The sequence below is a fragment of the Miniopterus schreibersii genome, assembly GCF_964146895.1.
Source record: "Miniopterus schreibersii genome assembly, chromosome: 2".
NCBI lineage: Eukaryota > Metazoa > Chordata > Mammalia > Chiroptera > Miniopteridae > Miniopterus > Miniopterus schreibersii.
Window position 1 is genome coordinate 140,713,724 of NC_138102.1, and position 26,445 is coordinate 140,740,168.

The window sequence follows — 26,445 nt, forward strand, 5'->3', positions numbered from 1 at the left end:
AGGAGCTGTCTCTAGGAAGTGACTGTGAGAGTGGGACCTGGGTTGCCTGCACACCTGTCATCAGCTCCTAGGGTGAAGCCTGGCACAGAGCACCAGGTAAATATGTGTGGTTGTCAGTCTCTGGGGAGGATGGAATATATTTGCGGCCCACTCTGCTCCCACCACCTGGGCTGCTCCTGACTCAAAGGGCTGACATCACTCATGTCCCCAGGGAGAGGGCCCCACTCACAACTGTCTTTCCCTCCCACACTCCCATTAGGGAGAGATAAGGGAGGCTGAGAAAGTGATAACAGCCTCCAGGGCAAGAGACAAAGGTTAGGGCAGTGACAGCTCAGTCTTGCAATTACAGGCAGGTGCTTTTGAAAGGACCTCCCTGGCGGGCCCTGTTTACAAGCAGAGGCAAGGAGACCCAGAGAGACTGAGAGCTGCCAGAGGACACACAGCTCAGTGGGGATTCATCTCCCTCTCCCCCACGCCCCTCCTCAATGCCTGGTATCTTAGCTCCAAGCAGGGAGGAAAATTAAAGGACTAGTTCTGTGAGAGTCCCTTGCCCTTTGCCTCCTGGGAGTATGTTCAATTTCTTGAAAGGGAGCTGCTTACACCCTCCTCGGGCCAGCTCTATGCCTGCCTCCCTTGAGCTGTGGGGGTGGTCCCATGCACTCTCCTTTGGGATCCTGGGAACACAAGCTGGTGAGAGTCCCACCTTTAGCCCTGGCAGCTGTGTGAGGAGCAGTGCCATCTCCCCCCTTCCCTCAGGCAAGTCTGTCTCCTTTCTGGGCCCATTTTCCCCCTGAAAGCTGAAGTGGGTGAGGAGGGACAGTCCCTCAGCACTCCCTCTGTCCTAGCATTTGACTAACGTTTCTAAGTCTTCCCTTGTGGCTGTTGGTCCCAGTAGCCTGAGGTGGATGGGGCCTGTGTGAAGTGATTTGAGGACCTCCCTGGCTCCTTCTGAATCAAGCATGGGGCTCTGTATGAACTGGGAAGATGGGAGTGTTAGGGTGCTCCATGGGCCAAGTGGGGCTTTTGTTGAATACATACTTCTTGGATCTGTACCTGTGTCCAGCCAGGCTGGGATATGTCCTCACCTCCTCAGCTCCCTCCAAAGTGGCTGGGCCCTTCTGGGGAGGCTCTGCTGTGAGGCAGAGGGTCAGGGTCTCAGGTGATGGTCGAAGCCCCGTTTCTCTGCAGCTCCCAGAGGAGTGTGGTTTGTCCCCTCATCTTCCCGGCTCTGGGCACTGCCTGAGGAACCTGGGCCTTTCTATTTCCTCCAGTGCTCAGGTCCCGTGGATGGGCAGGAACCTTCTTTCTGTCCTCACATCCACTTTGCCCAGCATGGAATCTACACTCAGCAGAGAGTCTGCCAGTGTATGACAAAGACAGATTGCCCCACCCCAACTCTGTCACCTGTGCCCCCCAACCCAGACCTGCCAGGGGGCAATGAGGCCGTGGGCTGGGAGGTGGGACTGCAGCAGGCTTGGGCACTCTCTCCACAGCCCATTGCCCAATGCTGTCTCCCTCACCACCTGCACAGCCTGGGCCCCGGGGCCTTGGCTTACAATAGGGGCCTGGGACAAACCCCACAGAACAGAGCCCCATTGATAGTGGCAACCAGGGCTGGGTGGGAGGAGACCAAAGCAGCCACTTCTTGGTGGAGCCCATAGCTGTGGGAGCCCGTAGCATCCTGTTTCAAGGTAGGGGAGCCCCAGGGGGGAGAGGGTGGCATCCTGCCCCAGACAGTCTTGGCTCAGCCTCAGCTCTGGAGCACAGGTGATAACTGAGAGCAGCCCCTCCCTCCTGCTGGGGGAGAAAGGACTGTCCACACCCCCCAGCCCACAGGGCCCCTCCCTCTCCTCCCGGGGCGATGGGACAGGAGTGTCTGTGGAGGTGAGGAGCCAGCCCAGTTGGGAAAAGATAAAAAGCCCATCAGAGCCCAGCAGCGCACCTTGCTCCCTCCCAGCTCTCTCAGCCTGTGCTCTAGCTCTTCTGACAGCCATGCGATCCTCTGTGGCTCGGCGGACATACTCCACCAAAGGGGGCTTCAGCTCCAACTCTGCCAGTGGAGGGGGTGGCTCCAGGGCCCACACCAGCTTCAGCTCTGTCACGATATCCCGGAGCAGTGGCAGTGGCGGGAGGGCCCGCTGTGGCCCTAGTATGGGTGGCTTTGGCAGCCGGAGCCTCTATAACTTGGGGGGCAACAAGAGCATCTCTGTCAGTGTGGCTGGAGGGACCTCCTCAGGGAGGGCCCTAGGAGGCTTCAGTCATGGCAGTGGGGCCTACATGGGCCTGGGGGCTGACAGGCAGACATTTGGGCCTGTCTGTCCTCCTGGTGGCATCCAGGAGGTCACTGTCAACCAGAGCCTGCTGACCCCCCTCAATGTGGAGATTGACCCAGAGATCCAGCGGGTGCGCACCCAGGAGCGGGAGCAGATCAAGACCCTCAACAACAAGTTTGCTTCCTTCATCGACAAGGTGGGCCGAGGTGGAAGGGGGCAGGGAGGGAGCAGAAGCAGGGCCTCTAAGATGGGGTGGGCTGAGTGGAGGTTGTTGCAGAGCCTGTGCACTTGGATGGGGCTGATGGAATGACTTTTGGAGCTCTACTGGCCTGAGCCTGGGATGCCCAGATGTAGATGCCTGGAGACAATCTTCAGGTCTTTACTGCAATTGCTCAGGTGAATCTCAGGTCTACTCATGAGGCCTATTGGCCAAGCCCACCTTGACTGTGCTGCGACCTTCCCTGTGGTCATTGTTAATACTAATTAATACACAGCAGCCTTAGCTCATGATTACATAGTGGGTTATTCTCATTGCTCCTCTTGACAGGGTGGCCTTTATTGCCTTTTGCCATTTGACAACTGAGAAATTGGCTCAAGTGCTAAATTCCCCAAGGAACCTCTCGGTCTTGGTGGAGGCCTCAGGACAAAGAGGTGATCAGACACAATGGGGCGTGTCCTAGGGGAAGTCCTCGTTTGCTCCTCCTATTCCTTCTTGCTGTTCCAGTCACGAAGCTCAGTTTGGGGTGGACAATGGGGAGGATGGTCACAGGTCACCATGACCTGGGGCATGGAGTTTGACCTGTCCCAGGAGGGGAGCATCCTGATTCCCTCCCAGGCATCCAGGTGGACTGGGGAAGCTCTTGTCCTATTCTCTGGCATTTCCAGGTCCATTTTGCTGGCCTTGTCTGTCTCCACCCTAAGCCTCCAGGATCATGATGGGGAACATTCTGGTGGATGACTGTACCTTGGTTCAGTGATTTGTGGGTTCCCAAAGGACATTCATGTCTCCTTTCTCATGTGATACCCATAGTGTCCCATGAGGGATCACAATAAGTAACACTGTGCCCATTAAAAAAAAAAATCTTTACTGATTTCAGAGAGAGGAAGGGAGAGGGAGAGAGAGATAGAAACATCAATGATGAGAGAGTCATTGATTGGCTGCCTCCTGCACGCCCAGATTGAGCCTGCAACCTGGGCATGTGCACTGACCGAGAATTGAACTGCAATCTCCTGGATCTTAGGTTTATGCTCAACTGCTGAGCCACTCCCCACAAGGCTCTGCCCCCATTTTTAAGGAGAAAACTGAGGTTTAGAGAGGTCATGTGATTTTCCCAGGATCATACAGGTACTTGGAGGCAGAGGTCGGCTTGGACCTAGGGTCACGGACCTCATGGCTATTGGCACTAAGAGGGTTCATTACGGCTCATAGCAGGTGCACCTGCTGCATGGTGCACCTGGGCCACATGCCTGTGGGCCTGGGGTGCTGTGGGGGTGGGACCTGGAGAGACTGGATAGCGAAGGGTGAAGCAAGCCATTCCTCCCACCCTATTCACCTTCTCCCCTAGTGACTTTTGGTTCTTCTGTGGGACTGTCCCAGAGGTTAAACAAGCAAAAACCTCTCCTGGGCTCTCAGAATCATGGCCTTGGAGCTGGACCTGAGAGGTTGCCTGTGTCTGGTGTCTGGGAGCCCTAACTAGGCAGAGAACCCCTAGGGGGTCTGTTAAACCCTTGCCATGAGCCCCCTTGTGAGACTTTAAAGATAGAGCTTGGCATTAGTATTTTAAAAAAGCCTTAAAAGAGTCAGATTTACAGAAAAGTTGCAAGAATAGTACTACATACTCCTATAAACTCTCACTCAGATTCACCAATTTTAAACATTTTGTCACATTAGTTTTCTCTCTTTGTGTGTGCGTGTGTATATATAATCATAAGTATATATATATAGTTGCATATATATTATGTACACACACATATATATGCATCTGAATTTTTAGTAGTTGGTTTTGATGTAGAATTTGGGTTCAGAAATATTGATGAGAAAGGGAAACGCAGAAAGAAGTGACTTGATTGTCACTAACTAGAAGATGACTGAGCTCAGGCTTTTATGTTTATTAACTCTTTAGAGTCCTTGTCATCAGGTTGGACTATCTTTTCCAGCAAAGATTGTTCCCTTAGGAACTCCTCCCTTCAGCAAGGTGGAAGCTTGTCCTGCCCCTGTGATGTCCTGGTCATGGGGCCGATGGTGCAATGAGCCCCATTCTCGGTCCCTCCTGGGGTAGGGAGACGGTGCCAGCCCACCACCCTTCTTGCTCTGGCTCAGGTGCGTTTCCTGGAGCAGCAGAATAAGGTATTGGAGACCAAGTGGGCGCTGCTGCAGGAGCAGGGCCAGAACTCGAGCGGCACTAGGAACAACCTGGAGCCCCTGTTTGAGGCCTACACGAGCAGCCTGCGCAGGCAGCTGGACAACCTCCAGGGCGAGCGCGGGAGGCTGGACTTAGAGCTGAAGAACATGCAGGATCTCGTCGAGGACTTCAAGAACAAGTGAGGAGGGCTGGGCAGGCTGGGGCTGTGTGAGGATGCGAGGGGGCATCGAGGAAACTTCCCCAGAGAGGGTCATCTCATTTGCAGGGTCCTGGGACCGCCTGGGGGAGGCACAGACAGAGCTGCTTCCCTTGGGTGCTCAGGCACCGGACCCATAGCCTCCTGGAGAATTGTCACACTTGTCCATCATTTTGAAAAGTCTTTATTATAAGGTGGGGAAAACTGTGTAATGAACTTACATGTTCTTATTACCCAGATTTAATAATTATCAACATAGCCATTCTTGTTTCCTCTGTATCCCTACTCACTTTCCCTCCTCCCTTATTGTCTTGAAGCAAATCCCAGCCATCAGGTAATTTAATTCACAGAATTTTTACTGGATATGCTCATATAGTTCATCTATATAACTTAACTTAGTAAACATAAAAACAATGCCACAATCACACCTAAATATTTTAAAACACGAATTCCTCAATAACCAGTCAGTTTTGAGTTTCCAATTGTCCCATAAATGTAATAAATTAAAAAAACACAGTTTGAAAAAAAAATACGGTTTGTTTGAATCAAGATCCAAATAAGGTTCACATATTATGATTGGTCGATAGGTATATTTATAATTTTAAGACATACTTTTTCATAATTTTTCCAACAACTTGATATGAGCAATTTCTAAACTTTAAAGTCTGAGCAAAAGCAGTTGGAGAGAAGTTAGTTGTTTGAAATGCCATCCTGTTGTTGAAAGTGAAGGCAAAGGATAGCCACTGTTGACACATCTCCACCTGCTCCTATAAAGCCTCCTAAGGGATCTGATTCAAAGAGGTGGCTTCTCCTGACTGACACGGTATTACACAAACTCTGTGCCCATTTCCTCAAAAGAGGTAGGGCAGAATATTTAAAAACTGCACCCCAAGTTTCTTCATTGGTTGGCTGCCTTATAGAACTGCTCCCCAAAGGTGTTCTTGGCCAATATGGGACCCCTCAGGGCTTCCTTAAAGCCAAGAGGGCCCAGTACCTTAAAAGGCAGATCTTGGCTGAGCCTGGCCTGAATCTTCTCTGCGTAACAGGTATGAAGATGAAATCAACAAGCGTACTGCTGCCGAGAACGAGTTCGTGGTGCTCAAGAAGGTGAGCAGGGTGACAGGGAGTGGGGGCAGATGGTCCTTTGGCTGCCAGAGCGCTGGGCTAACTCTGAGAGAGGCCAGGGCCCTGGGGCTGAGCCACCTGCCTTGCTCTCTCCCTCCCCCCAGGATGTGGATGGTGCATACATGGGCCGGATGGATCTGCATGGCAAAGTGGGCACCTTGACAGAGGAGCTCGACTTCCTGAATCAGCTCTATGAAATGGTGAGGTGCCAGTGGACGGGGATCATTACATACAGCATTGCGGATTCCCCCAGGGGTCTGGTCTGAATTCAGTGGTGCAATTTAGTTGATGGAAGATAAACCTGCACCTTTAATTAATACTAGCTTCCATTTATTAAGTGCTTAAATGGACCAGGCACTGGGCTAAGCTCTCAACAACTCCGTAACGTAAGTCCTGTTGTCTCCATTGTACAGCCAGGGACAGAGCAACTTGCTCATGGTCACATAGCTGGTTAGAGGCGGTGCTGGAGTTCAAATCTGGTTCTTGAACTTCAAACTCTGACTCTTGCTACTGTGTTATACTGTGTCCCCCCTCTTGCCCGGGTTGTAATAGAGCAAGGGAGGGAGGAGCAGAGATGGGCAGAGCTGAGATTCCAGGTTGGAGCAGGAGATGAGGTGTGGGTAGTGGGCAGGTCAGAGAGTCCAGGAGGGGTCCCAGGAAACAAGGGGGCTTTGAAGATTTGGGTGAGAGGGTTGAACTTAGAGTGAGTTGATCCTAGAATCATAGACTCTATGAATAGGTAGGGATCTCAAGGTACACCTTCCACTCATTTTAAAGCTCTTTCTTTAATGTCCCTGATGGGGATCATGTAGACTCTACTTGAATACTTTTTTTGGGGGGGGCCAGGTGTTTCCATTGTTGAACAATTTTATTAGAAAGTGGACTTGTATCTTCTTCCCATGGCTTCTGTTCTTGATTGGCTCTGATTCTGCCTCTGGGCTGCACATATCCAACTACCTTCCATGTGACATGTCTTTCATATGACAAGCTTTTAGAGGTCAGGATGATGAGGGGTTTGAAGACTGTGGTATGTGAAGAAATTTAGGAAACAGGGTTCTGAGCCCAGAATTCAGAAAAGAGAGGGGTGGGGAGGGAAGCTATGGACACAGACTTCTATTAATGCCCCCTAATATTGTACTAGTATATGTATTATTTTAAAAACCATTTCACCATGTTTGTTCCTTAAAATCCCCCTGGGTTTTTTCACATAAATGCTTTCAAGGGAGACAGACATCCACTATCTTCCAACACCCTGTTTGGGAGGTTGAATTTTTGAAAGTGAATGCAAGAGCTAATGATTCCCCTTTTCTTGTGACATGTTACTGAGATTTCATCCCATCCTTGTAGGTCATTGTGGGCACGTTGAAATTGGATTCTCCTCTCCATGTATAGGAGATGCCCAATTGGATTATTGGATATATTAGTGATGCAGCAGCTTTGGGTTATCTGCAGACTCGATAAACTTTCAGTTTAGTTATTTGATAATATTTTGATGTAAGTCACTGATAAACACATTAGGGCAGATAAGGTGAGAACAGAGCCCTAGCCAAGGACTAGGTCTTCAGTGGTGCCTCCCCACAGGCTGAACTCACAGCACTAATCAGTAATTTGTGGTTTAAATGGCCCAGCTACTTTAAAATCCAGTTAACCATGTCATCATCTGGCCTACATTTTTCTGTCTTATTTTTAAGAATGCTAGAAGAAATAACATTTACAAGGAGAGAGGAAAAAAATGTGCCTTCCAAAATGGCTTGGTCAAACAATGTCCATGGCAGTCCTTAGCAGCTTAGTGATACAACCATGAACAAAAATTCATTCAATTTGACTTTTCCTTAGGGAAGTATTGCTGGCTCCAAGCCTCTCACACACATTTTTTAATTCATACTAGAGGTTCCTGAGAGATTGACATCAAGTTTAACTTGGAGAAGTCAAAATTTCTCCATTTTGAAAATGACGACCTCTCCTACTCCCCATAGTTCCCCAGGATCACCGGGGTGTTCATCCCCTTGGCAATCCCCATGGCCTCCTAGGAGATGTTTCTCTGGCCTGGACCCCTGAGATCTCCAAAAGGCCAAGCCCTCTCCTACTTTCTGTATCTGTCTTGGGTTTCCATTTCTTCTAAAGCATCCTGCCCTTTCCAGTTCAATGCTTGTTCCCCTGATGGAAAAGAATGAATGACACAGCTGTTGAGTTGTTGGCTTTGTCTGGGTCTTCTGCCCTCCTTGTTGTTCTGGCCTGGAGCTTAGCTAACAGCCCCTGTCCACTGGCTTTAGCATTTCCCTGGTTCATCTTCGGCTATGTTGTTCTCTGTTCAACATCTCAGCAATGACCAGTCTGGATGGAGTGTTCTGTGCTACCATAGTGACTTCTTAGGTGCCTCCCTAGTTTCTTCCTTACTGGGATCATTGTTGGTCATTCATTGTTTGGGGTTTCCTCATTTCCTCTCTCAGGTTCTTATCTATTTCAGGTCAATGGTTCTCACCCTCATCTTCTCTGAATGTGTAGCAATTGGCTTTCCTACACTCTAAGGCACAGGTCTGGTTTACTCAGCATTCCTTCCTTTGCTATACCTTGTCCTTTTGACACATATTTACTGAGAACATTCCACAGGATGACAGAAGGACAAAGTCCCTGCCTTTGATGGGCCTGGGACCGTGTGATGAGAGCCATCACAGCAACAGGGACAAGGTGGATGGAGCAAGCTGTGACTGACCCTTCCTGGGAGCTAGGGGAGCTTCAGAGGAGCTGACATTTGAGTTGGATTTTAAAGGAAGGGTGAGACTTCTAAAGGAGGAGCAGGACTGTGCAGTGACACGGGGGCACCAAAGAGCACGGTGTGTTTGGGGAGCAGCAGGTGGGCTGGGCATTGAGTATGTTGGAGAATAAGGTGAGGAGGTGGACTGGGAAGGCGGGCCAGGGACAAAGTGGGGTCACTTCCTGTCAAAGTTCCTCATTGCCTATCTGTACCTCCTGGGGGGTAAGAATGAAGGCCAGAGCAGTCCTTCCTTTTTTGCCTCCTGGGTGGATCAACTGTGATTGCCACTGTGGCACTTGGTAATGGATTTCACAGTCTGGTTTTGGTTAAGTCATAGCTTAAGGAAATCTAGAGGTCCAACCGCCAATTCCTGGCATGTCTACAGGGCAGGAAAGGAGTCTCATGGTCTCCATCTGGCTTGGGGGTGTCCCTGTGGGATACAGTCTTGCTCTAGTGCCATCACTTTGGCCTCATCTTGCTCAGATGTTCTCCACCTGCTCTTCCCTTCGGGGCCCCTGGTGTCTAAGGAGGTACATGCCTTTTAATCCACAAAGCTCTTTTTTCTCCTGCATTGGTTCTGTTTCTTTGGAAAATCTGAACTTTCTGTTGCCTGGTTCTAACAAGACCACCCTCATCCACTCTTGGTGGTGTCCAGTAGAGAGTTTCGGCCTCCTTGTCTTAAAAATTCCAAGTTGATTTTCCTCAAGACCACACTCTGGCATGGAACTGTAGAGGGTCCTTGAGGTGGGGAGGGTGAGGGGGTGATCCTGCAAAATGATGTCAGCGGTCTTGTCATCGTGGGGAGGAAGACAACTGTGACAAAGCAATGTCATCTGTAGTAGACATGCCTGGTGGGCATCTTGATTGACCTTCAGAGAAATAATGCATTTTACTGAGCACCCACCATGGGCCATGTATGGGTCTGAATTTCACAAGGAAGGTGTTATAGCATGTCCATTTTACAGAAGAGGGGACTGAGGCTTCATGAGGCTTAGCAATGACCCCGGTCACACAGTAGTGAATGTTAGGCTGAGAACTTGACTTTGCTTTTCCATCTCCAGAGCTCATGTCTTTTCATAAATATTTCAGTGTTTGGATTTCTGTCTCTATCCCCCCCACCCCAAACCATTCCACCTTTTAAAAGATAATGTTAATAATCTAAATCTATGCCAGTATAGACACTAGTTTTAACTTGGATAGTTCTCTCTTCATTTTTGTCTATCTCTACTTTAGTTTATGTCGTCTCAAGTTCTGGTGGCAGACTCCCTAGGTTTGAGACTGGGCTCATTTACTAGGTTGTGATTTTGGGTAAGTTGATCTTTGTGCTATTGGAAAAGTACAGGTAATTGAGTTAGTGCCTGCCAAGTACCTTACACAGGCCCAATGATAGGAAATGCTTACAAAATGAGAGCTGCTGTTATTTTTCTGTCTTCATCTATTATAATCCCATTGGCTGCAGTGAAGGGCCAATGTAGGAGAAAAGCTGGAGACAAGACCAGAATATGTTGGAAAGTGTTGACTTTTAGGGGGAAGATCCCCTCCCCTTTGGAGTCACTCAGGAGCACTGAGCGGATGAGTGATTTGATCGGAGCTAGTTTGGGGCAGGGAGGACCGTAAGAGAGATAGAGGCATAGCTCAACTGGGAGCCAACTCAGTCATGATCTAGTAGTACAGCTGCTCTCAAAGCCAGAACAGAAACCAAAGCTGCCCTTCGTGTCATCTTTAAACGCCTGCTTATGTGTGAAAGCTGTTGGTCCTAGAAACACAGGGCGAGTCTCAGAACATCACTGCGGTCTATAAGTGTCTGTGTATTCCAGAGGAAACCACTTGGGCTTTGTCACTCGACTGACTGGTTCCCCCACTCAGATTGGATGACTTTGCATCTGGTGAATTTGGATGTGTCCCTTCTCTTCTCCAAGCCTCTTTTCTTACCTGCCTACAGTGTGGACCACTATGAATGGTGGTGCAGGTTGTTAACTGATTGAGTGGATAGTGGGTTTGAATCAAGCTCATGCTCAGCTCCCCAGGCCCTGGTATGGGAGAGCTTGTTCAGAGGGAAACCTTTTCCCAACTTGCACAAATACACCCTGTGGGCCAGCTGTGGCCCTGCCTGCCTCAGAAGGTGTCCTGCAATTAAAGGGACTAGTGAATGGGCTGGTTCCTGGCCTGGCACTGGCTTGAGTGTAGTAAGTATACATTCCCTTTCTCCTTTAATCTCTTGGAAGCCTGCAAATCCACAAAAAGAAATGTTGTTTATTAAAATGGAGCCCCATTTCGCAGCTGGAGAGACCGAGGCCTTTCTTGCAGTTGCAGCTTCCTTCTAGGGTGTACCTGGGGAGGGACACAGGCCCCCTGATGTTACCTGGACCCCTGTCCTTCATCCTTTGGCTGCTTCCTGGGGGCCTGGTGGCAGCTATTTCTGTTTCTGCAGGAGCTGAGTCAAGTGCAGACCCATGTGTCTGACACTAATGTCGTCCTCTCCATGGACAATAACCGCAAACTTGACCTGGACAGCATCATCGCTGAGGTGAAGGCCCAGTACGAGCTGATTGCCCAGAGGAGCAGGGCTGAGGCAGAGGCCTGGTACCAGACCCAGGTGAGAAGAATGGCTGGTTGGTATGTGAGCTGGGACAGGACCTTCCCCCATTGGAGAGGCCTGGGCCACTGGGTTCCTTGCAGGCCTGGGGCCAGACACCTCCAGCTGTGAGAGTGGGCCTGAAACTATCTGACAGCTCACTGCCACTTCTTTGGCTTCTAGTATGAGGAGCTGCAGGTGACGGCTGGGAAGCATGGGGACAATCTGCGGGATACCAAGAATGAGATTGCTGAACTCACCCGCACTGTCCAGAGGCTGCAGAGTGAGGTAGATGCAGCCAAGAAGCAGGTAAGCCTCTGGTTGGGGCCTGAGGGACTGACCCAGATGTTGGTGGAGGTGGGGGAACCCTCTTATTGTTATTCTGAGGGATGAGATCTGCTCTTCTCCTGGTGGACAGGACACACTCAAACGTTGGGTCAACATGCTCCTTTTACAAGAGAGGACACTGAGGCCCAGAGGAAGAGAGGGATTGTCCAAGGTCACACAGCATATTAGTGGTAGAGCAGGTGGGATGACCTTCTCCAAGGAGACTGATCCCATCTCCAGGAGATCAGAGCAGAGGCTAAGAGTTCCAGGGTCCAGGTCATAGCTGCTGACTCCATCTAGGGTGTGGCTGAGAAGTGCAGACTTATTCCTAGGTCAGAGTGAAGTATTTGGTTATTGGTGGGGTTGTATTATTTATTTTCTCTTTTGCGGCACTAGGCTGAGCTGCAGCAACAGGGACTAAGATTAGACTTCAGTAAGGACTTTCCCACTGGTCTTACATGATCCTTGTTGTGTAATAACATTTCCTCTTTCAGATGAATATTTTTAACTTCTTTCTTTCCCAGTTGGTTGTGGTGGGATCAGGTGGGGATTGGTGATGCCTGGCGTAAGGGCAGAGAGGTGGGTATGATGACCTTGAAGGATGTTCTCAATACCTCTCCTCCCCCGGGCAGTGCCAGCAGCTCCAGACTGCCATCGCGGACGCAGAGCAGCGTGGGGGTTTGGCATTAAAGGATGCTCAGAAGAAGCTTGGGGACCTGGATGCGGCCCTGCTCCAGGCCAAGGAGGACCTGGCCCGGCTGCTGCGTGACTACCAGGCCCTCATGAACGTGAAGCTGGCCCTGGACGTGGAGATTGCCACCTACCGAAAGCTGCTGGAGAGCGAGGAGAGCAGGTGGGGACCCCTCCTGCCTGATTCTGAGAGCTTCCCAGCCCTGCCCCGTGTAGTTGGCTCTGGTGGGGGGCAGAGGAATAAAGGCGGAACCAGGGAGCTGGGCTCCCAACTCATCGCCTGAGGGACACTCTCCACTTGTATTTGCTGCCTCTGCTGCACATCCCTTGGCTGGCACAACCCTCAGTAATCCTTATGGTTGTTGGTAGGCCAAGAGGAGGGAGGCTTCTTCTTCCACCACTAGTTTCCACCACCAGTGGAAGCTTTGAAAAAGATCTATCATCTCTGTCCTCGGGGAAGGCATGAGATGTAGAGACAGTCACCTCAGCCAGAAACTGGGCAGCTCCGTTTTGGCCCGGGCTCTGTTCCCCTCCCTCAGAGCAGGGGTGCTGTCCCTGGCCCGCGTGGGAAGGCGGGGCAGGTGGCGTGGCCTGCTGCGGCTCTGCTCCGCTGCAAGGCTTTAGCACCTGTGGAAGGCCCCCGGGCCCAGCATGGCCACGTGCACATTCTTCTCGTGTTTCCTGGTCTTGGTTTTTGAGAGTTGACCACCTGAACTGAACCACTGTAAAGGCAGAGAGAGGGAGGGAGAGGGTGTTTTCTCAGGCTCCTGGAACTGCTGACCCTCCTCCTGGCATTTTTGTTTCCCTCAGGATGTCTGGAGAATGCCCCAGCGCTGTCAGTATCTGTGAGTATTTTGCTGCCCCGCCCCAGGCCTGGCCCTGTCCTCTGCTCAGTCCACTCAATCTGTCCTTGGCCAAAAGCACACATCCCCTCCATTTGAGCCCCTGGAGACAAGTTCAAGGGGTCCCCAGAGAATGAGCTTCCTGCTCGGCCTCTCCATCCATTTCCTATGGCTTCACTGCCTGATTTTGTTCCTACCCCTCACTGATTTCTGAAAGTCCCTGGCCCTTTCTCATCATGGCTGCCCTGTGACATCCAAATTCTTTGCTTTGCAGCGGTGACTGGCAACTCTACCACCGTGTGCGGAGGCGGTGCAGCTGGCTTTGGGGGTGGCATCTCTCTGGGAGGGAGTGGGAGTGCCAGCAAGGGTGGCTACAGCACCAATGTGGGCTATGGCACTGTCAAGGGAGGACCCGCTTCTGGGGGCACCTCCATCCTGCGGAAGACCACCACAGTCAAGACGTCCAGCCGGAGGTATTAGCTGACGAGCCTTGCAAGCTGGGGCCCCTGTAGTCCTCTCCCCACCCCACTCACCCACCTCTGCTGCTCTCCCCACCCACCTCCTTAGGAGCAGGATCAGCCCCAGGACCACAGATCAGTGGGTTTGCATGCCAGACTTCTGCATGTGATCTGCATTTGGGGAAGGGCTCAATTCCACCCAGGTTTCTCGTTGGTTCTGCAATGGGAGGGGAGGGGAGGTCAAGGCCACCAGTTTGAGTGATGTGTTTGGGTGATTTGGGGTGACCATTTGACCACTGAGAGGAGACTTGATTTCCCAGGCCATCTCGCTTTCCACGCCTCTGCTCATCTAGTCTGAGTTTAGGACAAGCTATAGGGGAGGAGGAAGGGAAGTCAGGAGTGGTCCCCAAATGCCCTTCCAGCTCCCCAGTCTCTCACCAGACCCACTCAGTCCCTGAATCTACCCACAGCCCCCTCCACTGTGCCTGAGATGTGTCTCAATAAATGACAACTGCAGCTATCTGTCTGTCTGTGGCTCTGGTCTGCCCTGCCTGGGAAATGGAAATTGTCAACAGGTTAGCTCACCGATGGTTGAGGCAGCAACAATCACATACTCACTGTGCCCCAGTCATCATGCTGAAAGCACATTAGCTCAATATTATCACCACTCTAGGCCTTGGCTCCTACTTTCTCCCCTGCAGAACGCATAGAAGGCTGGAGGGCATGTGTAAGAACTCAAGGCAGGTCCAGGCACTGAGCAGCTGCCTATCAGCCAGCCTACCCCTGATGCTATTGAGCCCTCCGCCAACTCTGTGGGGCAGGCAACTTGATTGTTTAGTGGAGAGATCTTGGGCTTCAGAACTAGGCAGACTTGGGTTTAAATCCCAGCTCTGCCACTTACTGGCAGTGTGATGTTGGGCTAGTTACTTAACTTCTCTGAGTGCCAGTTTCCTCCTTTGTAAGAGCAGGGTGTGATGAGAACGTGTGTAAAGCCTCTGTCTGGCTTATGAGGGCCTCAGTAAGGATTGCTGCCCTTGGCTTTCCTTCTCCCTGGGTTCTGGCTTCCCAGCTCACCATCCTGGAGTCCGATGATTTCTCTCTCAGCTTCTCATCCAGTCATCAATAAAAATTCACATTGTCCTGTGAGAAGAATACACATTCTTCTCAAGGGTACATGGGACACTTTCTAGGATAAATCATATCTTAGGCCCCTGTTAATGTAAAAAATCATTCAAACCTTTGAAGAATTTTTGTGAGTTTATTTGAGCCAAACTGTCGACAATTGCTGGGAAGCCAAAACCTCAACGGATTGAGATAATGCTCCAGAGAATGGCAGTTTTGCTCTTTGTTTTATACATTATAATCGAAGGGAGAGATGTAAGTGGTGATAGATTAGGGAGGTGGGAGAAAGCAAAGTGGCGGGGGTGGGGGGGCTCTCTGGGATTGGATAAAAAGTAAAATGAGAGACAGACTTCTTTTTTTTTAAAAAATATATCTTTATTGATTTCAGAGAGAGGAAAGGAGAGGGAGAGAGAGAGCGATAGAAACGTCAATGATGAGAGAGTCATAGATCGAGCCCACAACCTGGGCATGTGCCCTGACTGGGAATCGAACCCAGATCGCCTGGATCCCAGGTCAACGCTCAACCGCTGAGCCATGCCTGGCCGGGCCAGACAGGCTTCTTTTACATAGGTGAGTATGGGATAGTTAACAGTCAACAGTGAGCAAGATACCAATAACAGTGAGAGGATTCCTGGTCTCTGCCCTGGTACTTTGAGGGCCTGGAAAAAGGGGAAATTACTTTGCTTTGCAAAGGCATGTGTTATCAGGTATGTATCTCAGATGCATAAGACAACTGACAGGCTTAGTTAAGGCAAAAATTAACCTTCGTGAAGGAAAAATACTGCCTTAGGGCATGACTACCCACAAAAACTGCTTATGTTTAAAAAGTCTTAATTTCAGACCCTTTGTGGTTATTTTAGGTCTCTTAGTTTGCTAGGCTTCCATGCAGGCCTGCCCTGGGCTTTTCAGGTTTAGTATGTGGCCCCTTTTTGTCCACAGCCACAAAACAAGTCTTAGCAAATTTAAGAAGGTCAAAATCATACCATATATCTTTGCTGACCACAACAGTATAAAGTCAGAAATCAATAATAGGAGGGAGACTGGAAAGTTCATGAATGCATGGAAATTAAACAGCACTCTCTTGAACAAATAATGCATCAGAAGAGAAATTAAAGGGAAAGAAAAGAATTTCTTGAGACAAATGAAAATGGAAACACACACACCAAAACTCATATATGCAGCAAAAGCAATTCTAAGAGGGAAGTTTCTAGTGATAAATGCATATATCAAGAAAATAGGAAGATCTCAAATAAATAACCCAACTTTACACCTCAGGGAACAAACCAAGCCCAAATTTAGCAGAAGGAAGAAAATAATAAAGATTAGAGCAGAAATAAATTAAATAGAGAATAGAAAGACAATAGAAAAAATCAACAACACTAAGAGTTGGTTCTTTGAAAAGATAAACAAAATTGACAGTCTTTAGCTAGACTAACCAAGGAAAAAAGAGAGAGGACCCAAATCTACAATATTATAAGGGAAACAAGAGACATCACCACTGATACCACAGAAATACAAAGGACCATAAGAAATTACCATGAACAACTGCGTGCCAACAAACCGGACAGAAGAAATGGACAAATCCGAGAAGAAATGGACAAATTCCTAGAAACACGCAACCTACCAAGACTGAATCAGGAAGAAACAGAAAACCTGAACAGACCTATTACTAAGGAGGAGATTGAATCAGGAATAAAAAACCTCTCAACAAAGAAAAACTACAGGCCAGTATACCTCATGAATATAGATATAAACATTCTCAGCAAAACACTAGCAAACCAAATCTGGCAGCGTGTTAAAAGGATCATAGGCCATGATCAAGTGGGGTTTACCCCTGAGGTGCAAAGTAGATTAAAAAAACACAAATCAATAAATGTGATATATTACATTAGTAAAATGAAAGATAAAAATCAGCATCATCATCTCAATAGATGCAGAAAAAACATTTGACAAAATGCAACATCTATTCATGATAAAAACTCTCAACAAACTAGGTATAGAAGGAACTATAACTCTACATAATAAAGGACCCCAGAGGGTGCTTTCAGGGGGTCGTGGAGGCGAGCAGGTGAGAAGGCTCATGGACCCCTCCTGTGCACCAGTCAGAGCACCTGTCCATTTATCTGTTTTACAAGTGGGGCTGGGCATGTGTTTTTGAGGACAAGAATGGTTTTGCTCCAAAACATGTTGGGTAACCCTTCTTGCATATGCCCAGGGTGGATGACCAGGAGAGGCTGCTCTCTACCTGGGAAGGGAGGACACTGTGCACAGACCCCCTCGACCTCTATCCCCTGATTTTTGGGAGCACCCACTCTCTCATTGCCCTTAATGGCTCCTTCCCAAAATGCTGACTAGGTCTTCTCTGCAGTCTCTGATCCCCAAGTTGGTTCTGGCTCTCCACAGAGTGACTCAGGCAGAGTGGGGTTGCCGAGGCCTGGTGATTGTGACCAAACCGGTGAGGGCCCAGGCCCGGCCAGGGAGGGCGGGGGTGCTTTGCCACACCACACATCAGGTTTGGGGCTGAGAGTGAAAGACCTAGGGATTCCTGTAATCTCAGGGCTGAATGCGAGGCTTGCCTCCTTCACCCAGAAATTCCTCAGCAAACATACCTGCCTGCCCCTGCTCCACACCCTGCCAGCTGCTCATCTCTCTTTACAAGGTCTGAAACACCTGCCAGGAAAGGAAGGGTCACGGAGGACAAGAGCAGAAACTATGGGGGTGGGGCAGGGACCAGCTTTTAGCTGTTGCTGCCAGGTAGAGTCATCTTGCCCAACCCCTTGCCTCTTTCCCATTTCCAAGGAAAGAAACTCTCCTCTCTACCTCCCTCTCTTGCATAAGAAGCTCTTCCTTGTATGTACTGTTGGGTGCTCATGCTATAATTTGAGGATTTGGGGAACTTCTGGCAATTCTGACTTAATGATAAGGCTACAGAATATGGCTCTAGATTAGAACTCCCTTTCTGCTGGTTTGGGTTTATTATGAGATTTGTAAGTAAGTTAATTTGGATTTAGTTAATTAGAGGACACACAACTGGCCCTCATTCAGGCTATGATCTTGGCTACCTTCTTACCTCTTCTTGGGGCAGGAAACCAGACAATCAGACTCCAGTCCCCAAGTGTGTGGCTCCAGGTCTCCTCTGCTCCTGTAGCAGCAGCTTCAGAGGCCTGAAGTAGCTCTACGTTCCTCACTAGCTGGGCCTATCCTTGGAGTCAGGTGGAAATTGGTAGACCCTTGGATGCTGGGGCCTCAGAGGCCCCTTGACCTGATCAGTTGGTTCAATCAGGTTTGTTCAGGTGCTCAATTCTGGACTGGCCACTGCACAAATCAGAAAAAATGACTTCATACCAGGCAGGATCGTATGGGTAAGAGGCCAGGGAATGCAGAGACTTTGGGACAAGACTAATGTGGGTTCAGCCCTGGCTCCACCACATGGAGCTCTTGTGTGACCTTTACCCCCCTGAGCTCCCAGGTCATCGTTTGCAGACAGGGCTAATGATACCGATGGCACAGCACTTAAGAGAGATTAAATAATCACACGTATATAAAGCAACCCACACTGTGCCTGGCACAAAATTGACAAAAAATACTCATTAAAAGGATGAGTGAATATTTAACCCCATCCATTACTTAAGTTAGGAGATGGTCCTGGTTCTAGAATGCTCGCTTACTACAGGTGGACGGACTTTTCCCCATGGACTCTGATGGAGCCCGAGGCTTCCTGTTCTCACCGCCACAGCTCTTCCACCCACTCTCCATTTACTTAGAGGCCACCTGTGCAAGGCAGGGGGAACTCAGCAAAGGCCGAGGCAGATGGGACAGAGAGGGGGTGCAGACCAGAGGTGGAGGCAAGAGGAGGGCAGGGAGAGGGAAGGAGGGTGGAGGTGGGGAGAAGAGGAGCTGGCAGAGGAGAGAGGCATCCCAGCCAGTCCAGCCTTCCCTGCAGCCCTGTCCTCAAGGCCTGGATCCACTGACCAACCTCTTCTCACCCCTCAGGCCCTGTCCTCTCTCTTTGCATGGAGAGCTGTTCATTTTTGCCGTGGCCAGCTTTCATTCGGTCAGGGTCAGCTCAGGCTTGTGGGAATGTCCAGGCCCTGGTCACTGCTGTCCCCGGGATTTGGACAAGTAGTCTCATGAGAAATTGAGAAGAAGAGAGGGGTACAGATTTATCTAATTTCTCCTCATCAGTGGCAATGGCAAAGCCCAGGGCAGGAAAAGAATGAATGCTTACTGACCTACTAAGTGCCGGCACTGTAGGTACATTGTCTCATGTCCTATCAGGCAGGTATCCCATTTTATGGATGAGAGGATATGTTGAAGGGTTCAGAGGGGTTAATTGATCCATCCAAGACTGCACAGTTAGTTAGTGGCAACAGGTTGGATTTGAACAGAGATCTGTTGCACTCAGTGGGGAAGAATTTAAGTTATGGCTCTGAGAAGGGGCTTATAGGTTTCACTATCCTGCCAAAGGGGTCCCCAGCACCAAAATGTTACAAACTGCTGAGAAAACAGAACAGGCTCTGTCCTGGTGGAGGCAAGCACACAACTGGGCAGCAAATGGAGCAGAGGTGAGTCTTGATCTAGGTTTGGAAGCTATAGGCTGTCATACTGATTTCCCCTTTGGTCTGTGTACATGGCGTCAAGTGCACATCGAGGAATAATAATGACAATAATAAATCTATGGGTAGCTTCTGACAGTTTACAAAGCAACATTTCCAATTTACTGGTGAAGCAACTGAGCTTCAGAGAATGACTTGCCTCAGGTTTGCAGAGATGATAAGGGCAGGTTGTGCACTTGAACCCAAGCACTCAGGTTCCAAATTCTGTGGAGTGAGAGAATAGGCAATGGGTTCTCTTGTCTGGAGCAGGGAGGCCAGCGGCAGGCTGGTGGTTGCAAAGGTAGTGGGTGGGGGACCTGGAAGGTGGGGCCAGGCAGGGCCTCTGTGGCAGGAGGCCCTGGGGCACCATTTCAGGTTCTCCTGGAGGGGAGTGTGTTGGGATCCAGTTACCTGTGCCCTCCGAATGACTTCTGTAGGTGTGTTTAGTGACATGCTCAGCAAGTGTGAGGATGGGCCAGTGCCAAAGGCCAAGCCCAGAGATGTTTCAGATTTTTCCCTTTATGCCCCTGCAACCAAGCCCTGCTGCTCCAGCACATATAAGAGACCTAGGAGAAGGCTGCGGCATTCACTGGCCTGGCCCCTCTCGCTTCTCTGACGACTCTGAGCTCACTCTCCTCTCTCCAGCCATGATCTCCAGACAGCAGGGTGTCCGAGGCGGGTCCCAGAGCTTCAGCAGTGGCTCAGCTGTCATAGGTGGGAGCAAGAGGGTTTCTTTCAGCTCGGCCTCCATGTCTGGGGGCGCTGGCCGCTGCTCCTCTGGGGGCTTTGGCAGCAGGAGCCTCTACAACCTTGGGGGGAACAAGAGCATCTCCATGAGCATGGCTGGATGCCGGCAAAGCGCTGGCTTCGGGGCTGCTGGAGGGTTTGGGGCTGGCGGCTTTGGTGCTGGTTTCGGAGCTGGAAGCTTTGGCGGTGGATTTGGGGGCTCCTTCAGTGGAAGGGGTGGTCCTGGCTTCCCCGTCTGCCCTGCTGGGGGGATTCAGGAGGTCACCATCAACCAGAGCCTGCTGACTCCACTCCATGTGGAGATTGACCCCGAGATCCAGAAGGTTCGGACTGAGGAGCGAGAGCAGATCAAGACCCTCAACAACAAGTTCGCCTCCTTCATTGACAAGGTGAGTCATCCCCTTGGCCAGACAAGGTGGCAGAAGCCAGGGTTCCTGAGTCCTGGCATCTCAGACCTGAGCCTGCCTTGGGAAAACCATTAAACTACTTGGGCCTTCATTTTCCAGCTGTTGAAGGGGACTCAGTATTCTGAGTCTCTTTTTTTCCATGGCTGGTGGGTTGTCAAAGTAGTTCAAAATTTGGAGTTTTCTAGATGTGCTGTGTGGTACTCAGCAAATCATTCAACATTTCTGGGTCCAATCACCCCAGCTATCAAGTGGGTTCATTGTTTCCTGCTTTTTCTCAGATTTTGGTTTTAAAATAACACAGTTAATAATATAATAATTAACTAATAATTAATTATAGTTAATATAATAATTTAACTATTGACACTTCTGTTGTTGGAACAGAAGAAAACCAGGTTGGTCTCTCAAATAAAAAAGGGACTGACTCCAGTGGCAGAAGCTAGGTCCCAACAGGACCTTGGAAGGCCATTGCTTTTATCTTCTCTACTCTGGGCAAAATTGCTTATCTGGGTCTGTTTGAAGAGATGAGAGGATGGGTCTCTCCTGTTCTTTCTGTAGTCCAACTTCCTTTTCCTTGCAAGGTTAGAGATTCAAGCCCTCAAGCTCAATTACAGCCATGTATGATGGATGACAGCAAGCAGATTAGCCTTGGTGAGCTGAGGCATCCAATGACTAATGACTGAATGGTTAAGTTCAGCACACTTCACCAAGGATGCCCTGGGTCTCCATGCATCAGTCTTAGTCCACTTATGTATAAGGCAAGAATGAATAATCTTGGAGTAGATCGAGTGGGATTGTTTGTTCTTGTTAGTTGGAATAGACTGACAGTAGTTTAAAGAGGCTTTATTGTGACTTTAGGACATATAGATATAATTGCAAGGTCAAAGGTTTGGTGCTTTCTTGTTTCATCTCACCTTTTGGGTTCAAATTGTGATCAGTTACCCTTACTTGCTTTCATTTCAATCTGGAAGCACATAAGTGGAAATGTCATGCTAAGCTGCTACCTTGATTTATCTGGCTAGATCTTGTTATAGGAAAAGGGAAAGTTCTGGGAAGTGCCCTTGCAGAACTGAGTCTAGCTGAGACTCAGAATATATCTAGGTCCTTGATCTTGGTTTACTATAGTCAGTTGGGCACACGTTCACAGGGGCATACCAGGTCTGTTTATGAGTAAGTGTGTTTAAAAAATCTGCAGTGAATTTATCCTTCCTTTGTCATGGGTCTGGATCACTTTGAGTGTAATCACTCAGACTATGGTTGTATCGCCCTAATTTTGTTTTATTATTTCATAGAAGTTCAGAGTTCTTAGCAACTCATCCCAGGGCCCCTGGATCCCTGTAGAGGAAGTTGTTCTTGCTGCCTGGTCAGGCCCTGCTGCGCTGACTGTGCTCTATTCTCCACGACCCAAGTGGTGCATTTGCTGCTACGGGCTCACACGTAGGGTCACCATGTTGACCTAGTGGATGGTTCCTGGAGTTGTAACATGATGGCCCCACTTGAATGGCTCCTGGGCCCCCTATTTGGCTTGGATTGATGGGTTGGTGCTGGCCATGGCCAACCCTCCTGTAAAAGCTTCAGGCCCTCATAATTTTGCCTGTACCTTTTTAAAACACAGGTGCGATTCTTAGAGCAACAGAATAAGGTCCTGGAGACCAAGTGGAACCTCCTCCAGCAGCAGACAACCACCACATCCACCAAAAACTTGGAGCCCTTCTTTGAGGCCTACCTCAGTGCCCTGAGGAAGCAGCTGGATTCCTTGGTCAATGACAAAGGACGCCTGCAGTCTGAGCTGAAGACCATGCAGGACAGCGTGGAGGACTTCAAGACCAAGTATGTGGGGAAGAAAGAGGGGACAGGATGCCATCTCACAATTCTGCCAGCCATGCCCCAGGCTCCATGGGCTCCTCCTCAATCATTTAGAACCCTAGGCTCCAAAGATATCCCAGAGGTGTCAGGAAAGTCTTCCAGTCTATTCCCCTGTATCTCCATGGTCACATTTTAATGGGGTGAGGTCTAGTAATCTTAAATTGCCCAAATATAAAATGAATGACACATTCAGGGAGCTTGGCTTACCATATACAAACAAGATTGAAAATCAAACAGATGAAAAGTACTATACAATGGTCAGAAGAATACAGGTTGTATAGACAGATGGACCTGGTTTGAATATGGATTCTTCCACTTACTTGCTGTGTAGTCTTGGGTAAACTGCTTAATCTCTCTGAACCTCAGTTTTCCTCATATTTAAAGTGGGGATAGTAGTCCCATCTTATAGGTTGAGAATTAAATTAAATGAGGAAAAGAAAGCAGGTAGCATAGTGCTGGACATATAATGAACACTCAATCCGTAGTAGCTCTTACTATGCTCACTCATTACAGGGAGGAGCTGAGAAGATACCAACTGTCTCTCTCAATTCACTTTAACATGAAACAAAGAGCCCTTCTATGGAAATAAAATCAACCAGATCCTTGTTTTCTTTCCTCATATGTCATCTCTTCAAAACAGTCTTTTTAAAGTTTGGTTTTCACTTCTCTCAATAAACAAGGATCTAGACTGGTACCTCATACATGGTCTTTATTCAATAAATGTAGGTTGAATGAATATTTGTATGAACATGGGGAAAGGAGCCAATTAGCTGGATACTTCCATATAGTTGGGTGTTTGAAAGGAGTAGTGGATTGCTGAGAAACACTAGCTCACTGTGGCTCTTCTTCTTTCCCTTTCTGTCCCCACCCCCAGGTATGAAGAGGAGATCAACAAACGCACAGCTGCTGAGAATGACTTTGTGGTGCTCAAGAAGGTAGGAGATAAAGGAGGCTGGGGAAGTGTAGTGAGACACCCTTCCCTTCAAGGGGTCTTTGGCTAGAATCATGGGGTTGGTCCATCTCTGCCTCATCTCCACTCCATTTGGTACTATCCAGATCTAACTGAACCAGGTCCTAAGGAATTACTGCTGGGAAAAAACCCTCCCATTTAGATAATTAACGTCCATATCTGCAGGTGGCTTTAGGGGCAGACTATGTCAGAGATTAGTCCCTCATCACCTCACCTGGTGCCCAGAAGCCTTTGGGTGTCACTTAACACCTGCTGTCCCCTATCATAATTACTATAGTTGGTCTCTTCCCTTCCTTATTCCTCTGCAGGATGTGGATGCTGCCTACATGAACAAGGTGGAGTTGGAGGCCAAGGTGGATGCCCTTAATGATGAGATCAACTTCCTGAGGGTCCTCTATGCTGCGGTGAGGACCCTATTGCCCCTCCATTCAGGGGAGGGAATCCTCCATCTATGAGGCTGTTGGTTGGAGTTCACAGTTCTTTGAAAGGACTCCAAATCCTTAACTTCAGGGCAGTGGGCTCTCAGCATGGTCATGGATAGAAAGGCTTAACTTGAGAGGTTCTCAAAACCAGATGTTGTCTTAGAAGAGGTGATTAGATCTGAAGATTGCATGGAATAGAATTTATTGCCATTTTGCATTTCTCTAGTGAAATGGATCTATTCTACTTCCTTCTATCCAATGAACTGGATGCCCACTGATGTGGAGGGGCTGATAGTGACTGATAGTTCCTGGGGAGCAGTAGAGACTACAAGCATTGCTTTTCTGTCTTGAGATGTCACCAACCACTTGATTTCTACATAGACATTTGCCTCTCCTTCCCCTCCCTCCACACTGGGACTGCTAACTCTGCTTCCATCTGAGCCTGTGGCATGGCCATTTCTATGATGATAGCAGGTTTCTGGTGTCAAAGGTGAGAGAAGACTCTCCAGGAGGCCTGAGGTGAGACATTTTCCCTGCAGGAGCTGTCCCAGATGCAGAGCCACGTCAGTGACACATCCGTAGTCCTGTCCATGGACAACAACCGCTGCCTGGACCTGGACAGCATCATTGCTGAAGTCAAGGCCCAGTATGAGGAGATTGCCCAGAAGAGCAAGGCTGAGGCTGAGGCCCTGTACCAGATCAAGGTGGGTCCTGGGGATTTCTTAGGAGTGGGAGTGGCTTCTGGGACTCTGTTTTTGATGTCTGTGAGCAGGCAATTATCAGCTCCAAGGGAAGTAAGAGATGAACTGATTCTTTGAGGTCTGATTTGAGATTATGTGACATTTTGTTTTATCCCTGCCACCTGTGGCTATTCTTGCTGAGTTGACTTGAGAACAGACCCCTCCCAGACACCCCTGACCCCTGGTTCCCTGTGTCTCTTGGGTCTTAGTTCCAGCAGCTCCAGACCTCAGCTGACCAATATGGTGATAACCTGAAGAACACCAAGAGTGAGATTGCAGAGCTCAACAGGATGATCCAGAGGCTGCGGGCTGAGATTGAGAATGTCAAGAAGCAGGTAAGTGTCATCTCCTTCCAGCTGCAGTACAGGGCCAGGGGCCTAAGGAGATGTCTCCATAGGAGATGAGAAGATAAGGCATCAGGACAGAAGATCCTGAGCTTGCCTGCAGGGGATTTGTAGCTCTTTACATAAGCCACACCCAGATCTTTTCAGCAACATCCTAGTTAACATGACTTGCCACCCCAGTAACTGAAGTTTCTTGGCTCTTTTTCATTGTGTTTTTGCTCTTTATTTAATTAGTCTGGTGGGGGCATTGGTGGGCCCTGGCTGGAGTGGATGAAATGCTTAAGAATCAGAGAAGGTGGGGAGGACAGACAGAACCCTGACGTGTTAACCCAAGCAAACAGGATAGGGGACAGATGTAGAGGTCTTGACAGCAGGACATTGACAATTGTCTGTCTCATGCCCTTGTCTACAGTGCCAGACTCTACAGACCTCCGTGACTGATGCTAAGCAGCGCGGGGAGCTGGCCCTGAAAGATGCCTACAGCAAGCAAGCAGAGCTGGAGACTGCTCTGAAGAAGGCCAAGGAGGAGCTGGCCCGCATGCTGCGGGAGTACCAGGAGCTCATGAGTGTGAAGCTGGCCCTGGACATCGAGATCGCCACCTACCGCAAGCTGCTGGAGGGCGAGGAGTGCCGGTGAGGAGGGGAAGGCAGGCTGGAACTTGAGGAATGGAGCTGTCCCAGGCCAGGGCAGGTCCAGGGCTCTGCTGCCGGGCCACTTGCTTCAATGCTGCTCTGGTGCATTACGGACAAGCACAGTGTTAGATAACAGGTTCATAGTCAGGCCTTAAATCTGTCTGCTAAAGATGGGAAAGGTGCCTGACGCCTGTTTATTGAATGAAGTGTGTCTCTGGGCTTTGCTGTGGCTCACTGCTCTTTCTCTCTCCCACAGAATGTCTGGAGAATGCCAGAATACCGTGAGCATCTGTAAGTCCCTCCTGTCCCTGCCGTAGCCATTTGTTCACCCTGGTAGGAGCTGCAGCTCCTGGCTGCCAGCACTGTTGGGATAACCGCGTCCTTTGCTTCTCTCCCACAGCCGTGGTCGGTGGTGGTGCCAGTGCCGGAGGCATCAGTGGAGGATTAGGAAGCTGCTCCGGGTTTGGCCTGGGTAGTGGCTTTGGCTCCGGCTCTGGAAGTGGCTATGGGTTTGGTGCTTCCAGCAGCAAGATCATCTCTTCCACCACCCTGACCAAGAGATCCCCCCGATAGAGGAGATGAGGTCCCTGCAGCCCCTGAGCCCAGTTGGGCCCAGTCTTGGTGTCTCTGCTTCCTTCACCTCTGCCTCCACCCTACCTTTCTGGGACTCATCTTACCTGTGTCACCTCAGTGCCAGAGTGTGGACTTTGCTCTTTTGGAGTTTGGGAGCTTCTTCTCAACTTGGGCTTGATGGCTCACCTGGAATGGGAAGGTTGTCTGCTGACTCTTCACCCTCCATGGACAGAGGAGAACACAGCCAGGAGTTTCATCTTCAGAATCATCAGGGTCACATGTCCCAGCTCAGTGCCATCTCCTACTGGATCCTGGATATCTCTCTACATCAGGACCAACTCCTTCTCCATCACTTGGCAGCAACTGACCCTGCAAGGTCAGGGCAAGAACCATTCAGTGCCCCATCCAACTCTTCTCCTTCCTTC

The 26,445-nt window shown here is 49.4% G+C and overlaps 2 protein-coding genes across 2 annotated transcripts; both read left to right on the forward strand.

Moving 5' to 3' along the window:
* Positions 1 to 1,992: 1,992 nt before the first annotated feature.
* On the forward strand, positions 1,993 to 13,626 carry KRT79 (keratin 79; the record flags this gene model as incomplete). Its single annotated transcript, XM_081126365.1, has 9 exons — positions 1,993 to 2,469; positions 4,594 to 4,814; positions 5,879 to 5,939; positions 6,062 to 6,157; positions 11,144 to 11,308; positions 11,471 to 11,596; positions 12,247 to 12,467; positions 13,115 to 13,149; positions 13,421 to 13,626. 9 exons carry the CDS (start codon positions 1,993 to 1,995, stop codon positions 13,624 to 13,626), a joined length of 1,608 nt encoding a protein of 535 aa, XP_080982491.1.
* Positions 13,627 to 19,745: 6,119 nt separating this feature from the next.
* KRT4 (keratin 4) lies at positions 19,746 to 26,445 on the forward strand (the record flags this gene model as incomplete). The annotated part of the gene is given in 10 exon segments (XM_081126296.1): positions 19,746 to 19,921; positions 19,923 to 20,457; positions 22,088 to 22,302; positions 23,213 to 23,273; positions 23,617 to 23,712; positions 24,270 to 24,434; positions 24,680 to 24,805; positions 25,227 to 25,447; positions 25,704 to 25,738; positions 25,848 to 26,445. Coding segments are annotated over 10 exon segments (1,803 nt in total). The 3' UTR covers positions 26,021 to 26,445.